At 41.9% G+C, this 10,836-nt stretch overlaps 1 protein-coding gene across 2 annotated transcripts; it reads left to right on the top strand.

Moving 5' to 3' along the window:
• Nucleotides 1-2,822: 2,822 nt before the first annotated feature.
• On the top strand, nucleotides 2,823-9,933 carry ap5z1 (adaptor related protein complex 5 subunit zeta 1). Of its 2 annotated transcripts, XM_029508005.1 has the most exons (18): nucleotides 2,823-2,946; nucleotides 3,283-3,420; nucleotides 3,779-3,956; nucleotides 4,207-4,357; nucleotides 4,493-4,605; nucleotides 4,688-4,862; nucleotides 5,033-5,086; nucleotides 6,073-6,213; nucleotides 6,384-6,421; nucleotides 6,968-7,130; nucleotides 7,374-7,552; nucleotides 7,663-7,805; nucleotides 7,938-8,056; nucleotides 8,565-8,692; nucleotides 8,810-8,907; nucleotides 9,017-9,149; nucleotides 9,306-9,520; nucleotides 9,609-9,933. In XM_029508005.1, exons 1-18 carry the CDS (start codon nucleotides 2,906-2,908, stop codon nucleotides 9,859-9,861), a joined length of 2,460 nt encoding a protein of 819 aa, XP_029363865.1. In that variant the 5' UTR covers nucleotides 2,823-2,905; the 3' UTR covers nucleotides 9,862-9,933. The 2 variants fall into 2 exon arrangements, with proteins under 2 accessions (XP_029363865.1, XP_029363866.1); XM_029508006.1 differs by lacking the exon at nucleotides 5,033-5,086.
• Nucleotides 9,934-10,836: the final 903 nt, after the last annotated feature.

Here is a 10,836-nt window from a genome sequence, read left to right as displayed (position 1 = left end):
GTCACAGTCTGCAATGTGGGATTTGTCTCTAACTATGGTGTTAGTAGGGCTCTGTGAATAAAGAGATTTTCCATCTGATTCTGATTAAAAAGACCTTTTTAATTGCGATATGTAGCAATTCCTTTTTTTACTGCCAGTTTGTAAGCAAAATTCTTTTGGGACACGCTCACCAGCACATTAGGCTTACGTATGAATACATTCCAGTATTCGTAAGATAACTAGGCTCGACCAGATGGACACCATATAAATCCTCAAAGTCCAATGCTGAGGGACAAGAACTTAAAAAATTCGGAGATGCATTTAAAGAAACACCAAAATCAAGGAATATGGAGTGTTTACAATATCATATCAAGTAAGAAAATCACTATCAAAGGGAATCTATTAAAAGAGAAATAGAAAGTGTGTGTGTGGGCAGTGGGGGGGGGGGGGGTATACTAGTTGTTAATTCGTATAAAGATCAAGAAAAGTTTACAGTTAAAAGTAAGAAGGGTGAAGAATTGTGATCATGGGGTTTGCCAGTGGAATAATTCAACACATGAGCTGAAAAATTCAGTGGCATCTCATTCTGCTCCAATGAATAAAGCATCAAATGAGAATGCCAGGCCAGATGTGCTTATAGAAATATTGTCACCGCACAGATTATGCATGAAGCTGGATCTCTGTCTCAAAGTTGATTCGTAGGCAACTGGACTTGTATTTGTCTATGAAGACGTTGAAGACGCTTCGCCTCTTACCCGAGGGGCTTCATCAATACTGGGCTCACAGGTTACTTACAGGGATTTGATGTTTGTTAAAAATCCTCCTGAGTTTCTCTGAGACCCCACACACGTATGGGATGACAATGTTCTTGCGTTTGTCTTTTGTTTTCTCAGCATCATCCATATTAGTACTCTTTCTGGAGTGTGCTGCTGTCTTGCCAAATGTCCAACTCGGATAGCCACATGTTTTCAGGACTCCCTTCAGATGTTTATGTTCCTCTGCTTGGGCCCGAGTAGAGGTTGGTACATTATCCGCCCTGTGTTGGAAGGTTCTGATGCAATGGTCAATTGAAAGCAGTACTTTCACAGGTACTTTTTGGTGAACACACCAACAGAGGTTAAATATCTGGGTCTTTCTCCACTGCCTTGGTCAGACTAGTGCCGACTAGTAGACCAACTAACATGAACTGATGAAGCCCCTTGGATAAGAGGCGAAACGTCTTCAACGTCTACATCGACAAATACAAGTCAAGTTGCCTACAAATCAATTTTGAGACAGAGAACAATGACCTGGATGAATGAGAATCTTCATAGAGATGAAGCTGGATGCATGTGGGATTCATATGAATGCAAATTTAAGAATAAAGAGGCATGTTCAAGGAAAATATCTGGATTTCATATGCATATGGATGAAATGGGAAACATATCTGTAACACTGATCTACAAAAAATTAAGGCATAAATAGAAAAAAAGGGGATGTTTTTATTATGCTCCACAACCATCAGCATTACATATGATTACCACAGAAATCTGAGGAAGGAAGAACAAGGCAAGTTATTTATTGATCCAGTTAAACGGAAGTGTTCATTAAGCTACACTGAATGTGTGAGACATGTTCCTCTGCAGTGTGTGCAATTTTATATTCTTATACTTTGGGGCCAGGAGGGACATTCTTATTACTTTGATCTGATGGCCATAGTCAGTTTAGATGACAACGAGGAAACCAATAAAGGCAACAAGACCACTGTATTGCACCAGTCAGACCCTCAGCCCACAAGAAGAAGAAGAAGTAGAAGTGGAACTTTATAAAGCAGTTTAAGGCTGCGTCCCCGGCAAATGAATAAGAAGAAAGCGAAGAGGGCGGAACTACGGGGCGGGCCGAAGAAAGGGGAAGTGGGTTAGTCGTGAAGGAAACGAGAGCGGCCGGATTGAAATTTGTTTATTCTGAATGCCGTATCATGTCCACTGACTCCGAGGAAGATAGTGGGAATGAAATGGAGTGGATGGAAGTCCAGTCGCTGAGATTTAACGGGGCCCAAGTCCGAGTAAGCAAGGGCAGATTGGGCAAGCAAAGCTAAATGAGTGGAAAGTAATCACTGAGTCAATAGAGATGGCCGGCACCATCACCCGATTAAATATACAAGAGACAGCGGAAGAAATTAGAATAGTCAAGCTGGCCAGACGTATAGATAGCTTCAGACTTCACAGTGAGGGGGGTGTGGATGTGCCAACACATGAAGGGGTGAAAGGGAAGGAGATTGCTGATGAACTAGCAAAAGGGGCGTTAGGAAAGAATACAGGAGTCCAAGCCCCTGTTGGGATAAGTGAAGGAAAAGCCATAATTAAGACGAAAGGAATTGAAATATGGCAGCAAAGACGGGAAGAAGACCAGAAAGGACGAAGGCTGTACACAATTCACAAATAAGTGATAACAGAACTATAAGGAAAGAAATAGAATAGAGGGAATCATCATCGTGAGACTCAGAGTCGGACACACAGGACTAAATGACACAATGTATATATTGGGGAAAGGGAAGAAATGTTGAACATATTGCATTGTGTCGAGTATAGTTCAGAAACGGGGCTGTTTCAGGAGGCAGTGGGAGTGCAGCCTGGTAGGACTGTCGGGGTCAGGGGGAGCAGCAGAGGGCTGTTAGGAAGGCGTTTTCCTCTACAGCACAAGGTTGACAGGCAGAATATGGGAAGCAATAAGCAGCATACATAAGGATACACACTCTGCTACAGTAGGTGGTGGTATGCATCTAACAGACATTTGCAATCCACCAATAAATGCAAAAGAAAGAATGAAAGAGGGCGGAACTAAAGTCATGTCATGTGATTGCAGTCAGGACCGAATGAGTGGCCGGACTGTTTACCTTCCGCTGCAGGCATATTCAGCAGAGTAATGACCGTCTCCCTCTCTCAACATGTACTCTCATGGGTCAGAGAGTTTAATTAAGCAGGCAAGGTAAGATTACTGTCGACGTCAGCGCTTCTCGTCTGTTTGCACAGTTTTCCCTGTAACTTCCTCTGTCATGCTAATGCGGCTATGGCCATTTAGCCTTGCCGATACGTGCCAGTGTTTTAAGTTCATTTATTTTAAAAGTCCTTTAGGACAAGTGGGAAAGCTAACTCTGCTCTCCGGTGATGATGTTTGTTACGCTTAAAATTGAATCTAAACTATTGGTGGATTATTAAATATTGGCTCAATTAAAACCATGTCAGTCGTTTAGGTAGTCAAGTATTTTTAGCTTTCAGTAAAAGGACGTGGCAGAGACAAAAACTGCGGTCTTTCCCTCCCCAGAGAGATTCAGGAGTCTGAGCTGCAGAGGTTTTATGGCAGATTGGTGAAGCTGCTCCAAGGGAAGGAGTTTGGTCGGGAGACCGTCGACTCTCTGCAGAGGCTCCAACTCATCCTCACTGCCACCAAGTACACCAGGACGTAAGAGCTTCAGCCTGTACCTCTCAGTTTACATCCACGATTCTCTGTCTGTTCACACTCTGCACATTTCAGACATATTTGTGATCCAACTCATTTTCTCTCCCTCACTCTATCTCCTTCTCTTAACTCCTCCAACTCCAGGGCATCAACAACTTAACCAGGCGCAGCCTTATTTCAATTTCACACAACGTTTCAACATGTTTCTAATGACAAAAAGTATCTCAGACGATCGGCTCATAGATTCCAATAACTTTGCTCTTCGGACACTATGCAACTGTTTCATAACCCGTCCGACAGTCTACGCATAGTACTTTTTGGTTTTTATACTGGGGTATGTTTTCTCTGTCGTTGGCCAAAGGTTGCCTGCAGAGCTGCAGAGGAGGCTTTTCTCTCTCCTGTCCTCACCGGTGGAGCAGCTACAGGTGCTGAGCTCAGCTGTGCTCAGAGAGACACTGCCCCCCTCTGGAAAGGAACTGAACTACACAGAAAACATCGGTCAGCTTAACACTCACACTGCTGCGCTGCTGCTCTCACAGGTGTGTTCAAACTTACATTGTGAGAGGTTAAAGTGACTAATGAACTTTTGGCTCAGACAGTAGAGTGATTTTTGGGGAAAATCTGTAGGTGAAAGATAACTATAAGGTGTAAGGTGTAAGGTATAAGGTGTAAGAATAGAAAGTAGTTTATTTTCACTGATTTCAGCAAAAAGTAGCATATCAACTTGTGAAGCAGCTTGCTATTTTAATTTCTTAACCTGTAATCTTTCAAATACTGTGACCCCTACAGGCTGTATCCAGGGCTGATCTGTCATCTCTCTGCGCCCTGGTCCTTCGCAGCCTTGAGAGCCGTCAATCAGAAGGGCCGGTTCATTCCCTCACACACACGCTGCCAATCCTCAACACAGTCCTCACACACAGCCCTGAGTGCCTCTCTGAAGGTAATGGGGAAAAAATCAGGCCCAAGCTTCTCTGCAAATTTAAATCATTGATCCTCCAGTTTTTGTTTCGCGAAGTTGTGCAGTGAAAGGAGCGAAGGTTTTCACATTCACTCTTCTCTGCGCCACTTGCCATAGATCATTTGACCCTCCTGAGTAAAAAGCTTGTTGACTGGCTGCGTTATGCAAGCATTACTCAAGGAGGTGGGGCCTCCTCTGGAGGATTCTTCATAGGACCCAGGTCACGTCAGGTAAGTAATTTACAATAATTATAACAACTGGCTGGGTGAAATAAGCTTCTCTACGGTATTCCTTTTGTTTGTTTTCTAACAGCCAGTACCTATAGCAGAGCTAGATGGGACAGTCTCCGGAGATTTCTTCACTGTGTTGTGTGTGGGCCAAGGCTTTACTGAGGACCAGTGGATGAATGTTTACTCCTTTTCTATGCTGCATCATTGGCTTCTCACCTACCACTCTGTTTCCAGTGGCAACGCCGCAGCTGATATTGGTATGACTCTGATACAAACCACAACCTTTTCCTTTCAATGCAGGAGATGCTCATTACATTATGTCCTAGCTGCAGAGAACAAACACATCTGTACAAGCAGCTGTGAAGGCTGAAACAAAATTTGTATCATTCGGGTTGGTTGACTTCATTTGTGTTTTCATCATCTTCAGCAAACAGGCTACAGCTCAGTCTCTCCCTCTCACACTCCCACTCCTTTCTTAATGGTAAGATATGTCAGTCTGTGGAGCTTCCCTGCATGTGCGTCCATCTCTGAAGCTGTAACTCCTACATCTTCTGTTTACTTTGGGGCTGGTGCAGGTCATCTCACTCCCTGATATGATCATGATTCACAACTATTTTTGATTTAACAAATAATTTCTAACCTGAAATCTTAATGTATATCTTGCTAACTACGCTTCCAAGTGTGTGTGCATTTTATGTAAATGCAAAACTTCTGATGACTCTCTGACTGTGGTGAATAACTACTCAGACTGCAATAGTTTGAATGACAAAACTATACTAAACATACTACATTTAGCATGTGGTCTTTATAAGGTGTGTAACGAACAGAAGTTTTTTTTTTTCCCTTTTAATTCCTTGTTTGAATGTTTTATCTTCAGACCAACTTTCATCAATTTACAAAGGATACTGTATGCAATCCATAAGGATATGATTTTTACTCTTTGGGAAATTTGTACTCTGGTTATTGTTCCACTTTTGTTCAATGCTCTTTTATCTTTGATTTCTAAAGGGATGATTGCTTCATGGATGAATGTTATTAGCTCAAACTCTTCTCACTACCCACAACCCCACAGCATTTTTTTTTTTTTTTTGGGGGAGAACTTAAAACTTGTTTACCATCTTTGAATTACTAGATGTGATGCTGCCACCTGTTGATCAGTACATTGTGAAACAATTAGGAAAAAACTGCAGGCTTGTCCAAGTGCACAGGCGTGTATGCATAATCTGGGGGGGTGGATGGGAGCTGTAAATCTCTTTCCAAAATTTTCCTCCTGCACAAAACTTTTTCAAAACAATAGCACAAAAGCTTTGATTAAATTCATTTTAACACAAAACCTTTCACTAAATGTTGTGGTCGTTGGCCATTCTACTACACTAATGCTGTTCATGTGGGCTTTTATCATACTCCATCATTTATTCAAAGAGGTTTTGAGCCATGACTTTTTAATCATCACCTCTCGTGTCTCAGATGACCGGTCGGAGGTGGAGGGATCAGTGGTTTCTATGGTTTCAGCGACTTCCTCCTCCAGCCGATTGCTGCCTCCAAAAGAGCGTCTGAGGGAGAAGGCTTTCCAGTACTGCCTACGCCTCATCGAGCAGAGCGATCGCAGTGAGCGCATTTGTGTTAGATAAGCAGTTCATTTATGCAGCATGTGAATCAATAACTTGTACAAATATTAAGATTGTTTGTCATCAAATGTTCGGATTCTTTTCTAATGGTATGTTATATTATACAATGTGTAATTGATATTTCGGTGTCCATTTATATCTTTGTCTCAGTGGCGCAAAAAAGGACAGATGCAGACCTGCAGAAGGCGGTGAGCTCTTTCGTACATCCAGTAAATCAGTGCAGTCATACACAAAGCAGGACAGTGTTATTTAGTTGTTCAGTTTCTGCTCTCACAAGTCCCGCGTTTCCTCTTAGTCTTCCCTGATGTAAGTTTATGGAACTTAGCACTCATTAAGCTTATTCACTAAGTAAGATTATGCTCAGGGTCTGTTTCCCACTTCCACTACATTTACATGTCAGGGTTAGTGTTTTTGGTCCTCAGAATGAACAAAATTGTGTAGCGTGTAAAGAGAAAAGCAACTCAATCTGGAAATGAAGTAAATGTTGGTTTCTCTGTTTTGCCTCTTCTGTTATGCATTTACTCTTTTACACCACACCTACACATAAAAGAGCCAAATACATATGTGGAGAGAGGGAAATGAATATTCAGTAAGAAAGGTTAGGACAGGCAGCAAGGAGGACAAGAAGGAATGAAGGAAGAGAAAAGAAAGTAAATCACAGAGAGCACTTATTTCCAAGCACTGCTGTTAATTTAATTTATATTGGTGTCCATCTGTCCCATTTCCTTTCATAGTGCCTAGTGGAGGCAGTGTGCATCTTGAACACTGTATGTGTAGAGGAGGTCTCACTGGTCTACCGATCATTCCCATGTGTTAAGGCACTCTTTGGTCGGCTCAACTCTGACCTGACATTTGCCAGAGTCCTGCTTCCAGTAGCACAATTCTACCTCAACCATGGTGTGTACCTGCATAAACATATACTGATACCAAACCTCACATCTCTGTCTCTTTTTTCAGATCACATGTTCACATGAATATGTTCTCAAGTATGCTGTTCAGTTACTTGCCTTGTAGCATTGAGTGCAAAGTGACAGAACTTCTTACCTAGTATGAAGATATTTGGATGATGACCTGGATGACTGAGAACCTTCGGACATGTTCAGTTACTTGATTTACTAAATTTGAACTTGATGTGTGTAGGTGAGATGGTAGCAGTGGACTGTGAGAGTGTGTGGAAGCTGGTGTTTGGCCGGTTCCCTGCTGAGCTGTACAATGACCCCTTTCTGGCTCATGAGCTTTTACGTTTCCTTCGGCTGAACCTCCAGAACCTGCAGCTTCGAGTTCCTCAGTACAGTCGCTCCTTCCCAAACCTGCTGAAGGTAAAATCAGAGAAACTCTTCCTTATCCAGCTAAACTAATGAGGAATGCATATTACACAAAGTGTGGGAGGCACAAGGTTTCTTCTTACAGTCACTCTCTGTGGCTGCAGTTCTTGGCATGGGACAGCCCAGCGGTGGTGGATGACTTTGTGGATCTGCTGCCCTCTCTGGTGACCACAGATACTGCAGTGGAGCTGCTCCATACACTGCTGGACCTGCCCTGCCTCTCTGCCACACTGGTCTTACAGCTCAGGTGCGCACACACAGTGGCAACTGAGCAAAACTGTCAAAACAGTCAAACAATCTGATAATTGTGATGACTGTGCATGAAATTTTATATTTCACTGGTTATGTATGTGCATGTGTGTGTGCTTTTGTACTGCAGGGCAACATGCTCGCCGATCTCTGAGGCGGGTGGGCAAGCCCTCCACTCTCTGGATGCATTTCGAAGCACCAAATTCAGAGGGCTTTTCCTCTACCTGCTTCGAACAGAAGCAGGATCAGGTAACTACAGTCACACAACATAAAGGAATAGTTTGACATTTTGTCAAAGCTGCTTATCTACCCTCTGGCTGATAATTGTGTAGTCCGTCCAACTGCAAAAACAGTAATAGATCTAATGCCATAGAACAGGGGTGTCAGACATATGCTTACATCAAGGCACTTTACATACAGAACAGATCTAGATCAAACTCTTCATAAAATGATTTAGCCCCCAGGCGGGTCAATTCCAGCCTGCAGGATGAATTTGCAAATACATAACACAGCACTGAGATAGTGTGCACACACATACACACATACAATGTGTAATAATATGTGTGTGTGATTTGTACACCTGATTACATGGACAAGTGTCATTTGTTTTGAGCAGTTTTAAGTAATCTAAGGAAATGTCCAAGCTTGTCAGGACTGTTCCTCGATTTTTGGTTTTGGGAAACTTAACTTGGCTTATATTTTGGAATTGTGATTTTAAGAAAAAAAAAATAAATAAAACTTTTCTCACTCTCCACAGGCGACACAATAGACAGACTGAGCATGCTCCATGAGTTGCTAGCCGAGGCGGCTGACTGGCCAAGAGTTGCGCACTGTGCACAAACAGTCCCTGTGATGTTACACATTTTTTTTAACACAATCATTACGGTGAAAATATTAAAATGTTCTTTACAAAATTTCACCATGATACACACATTGCATGTGCAGTTACTACATTAACGTGTTTAGTTTAGAAACTGTATCTTGTATGCATCTTGTTTATAGATAGCTGATGAGAAGCTTTTAGCCAGTTTAATTCTGGCGATGCTGGAGAGAAGCACCCTCCTGCTCAACCTTCCCATATACATCAAAGAGATACACAGGTAAACCTTTACACAAACTGGAGCTACAGCATTCCTCTGCTGTTGAAGGGTTTCCGATAGTTCCATGCCATGCCATTTCCTCACTCTCTCCCATTCTCTGCCTGTTCAGGGTGTTCAGCTGCCACCTGCTCCGGCTGTGTAAGCTCCACCCCTATGTGGTAGTGGACCAGTCTCACGTGCTGCTGGAGTTTGCTGGAACCACAGCCAATGTCTACAGCAAGGAAGAAATATACACACACGTGGTAATGGCACTGTGTTTGTGCATGTCTTTTTGTCTTGTGTATTTAAGATCCTGCTTCTCATCTCAGAGCTTTTCCTGTCTTTCCCTCTGTATTGAAATGTGGTTAAAGGATCATATTAAAATAATGTAACAATCAAAGCCTCTTTTTGGCTCTCAGGTGTGGGTGCTAGGAGAGTACCTCTCTGTGTCACGTGACTCTCGTTGCTCTGTGAAGCTCATCACTTCCTGTTTTGAGTCACTGGAGGCGGTGCTTTTTGAAATAACTTCATCTACCCCACCACCTGGAACAGCTTGCCCCACCCCAAGAGTCATCACTACTCTAATGAGTGCTCTCGCTAAACTGGCATCACGGTCACATGACCTCATCCCCAGGTGACTGACCGACATACACATGAAAGTTTTTATTTCTTTTATAGAGACATGGGTATAGTTATGTTTTTCTGTGTTTTGTGTATTGTAGAGTGTCTCTGTTCCTGTCCAAGCTAAGAACGGTAACCAGAGGGGGGTCAGTGACATGGTGCTCAGATGAGGAGGACCTTGTTGCCATAGTAACACGAGGGGAAGAACTGTGGTCGCTGCTGAAGACCCCCGGTGTGGCTCAGAGTGTCCTGACTCCACCTCCACATGTCACCACACCACAGTGGCATAGAGACACCAACATGTCCATGCCACTGCAATTGCGAACCCTCACCAGCCTCACACACTCACAGTGACACACATTCACAACAACAGAAACATTGACATCTTTCATTGGCACTTTAAAAAAAAAAAAAAAAAAAAAAAAAGCCCTTGAGAAATGGGTATCATAATGAATCTTGTTTGAATTTGCATATTATTTTTTAAAATAAATGTTGTTTAACTGAAATGTGATAAGCAATAAATAAATTCACAAAACACACAGACACTGCCAGTGAATTAATATAGTGATCTTTAATATCTCTTTAATACAGTGATTTCAGAGAGATAAACTTTTACAAAATAGATCTTCTGATTAAAAAGAGAGAGGGGAAAAAAAGAAATGTTCAATTCCTGAGTTAAGTTCTGTTTTCCACAAGTTAAAACAGAATTGGAAAATAAAAAGGATGTTTCCCTACTAAAAGTTAGATAAGATTTCAAAGTGACCCATGAAGTGCTTGGTTTAGTTTAGAATTATAATCTATGAAAATAAAAGGCTAATATGCTTTTATAATTAACATTTATTTAATTCCAAAATGCTATTTCATATGCTACTTAAATTGTCAGTGCTGTTAATTGAAATGCTTCCGGTTAAGAGCACATCACTACCAATAGTGGTCCTTTGGCCAAATACATACAGCCTTGTTGTTCTTTGTGAATTTAACATTTGATCCACTTTATAGCCATCAGTGTTGTGATAATCTCAGATTAGACTTTTCATCTTCAAATCACATTACAGGAATGCATTATACTAACCCATCTGCTGATATACATAAATTAGAACAGTCACAGGCCTGCTGTCTTACTTCGACTTAAATTCAACGGAAAGATGGCCAACCTGTTTTATTTGTAAAGTGACAGCATTCATTGATCAGTTTTTCAATCAGATATTATATGTTACCCTTCAATTTGTCAACACACTTCAAAACAGTTGACTCCGCCATTGGTAACTGAAGACTGGGACGCCAAAGAATACAGTACAGTATGAATTAAAGGGCTTGGGGGGTAAACCA

The sequence above is a fragment of the Echeneis naucrates genome, chromosome 8 (genome assembly GCF_900963305.1).
Source record: "Echeneis naucrates chromosome 8, fEcheNa1.1, whole genome shotgun sequence".
In the NCBI taxonomy this organism is placed as follows: domain Eukaryota; kingdom Metazoa; phylum Chordata; class Actinopteri; order Carangiformes; family Echeneidae; genus Echeneis; species Echeneis naucrates.
This window is presented reverse-complemented; position numbering and strand designations above follow the sequence as displayed.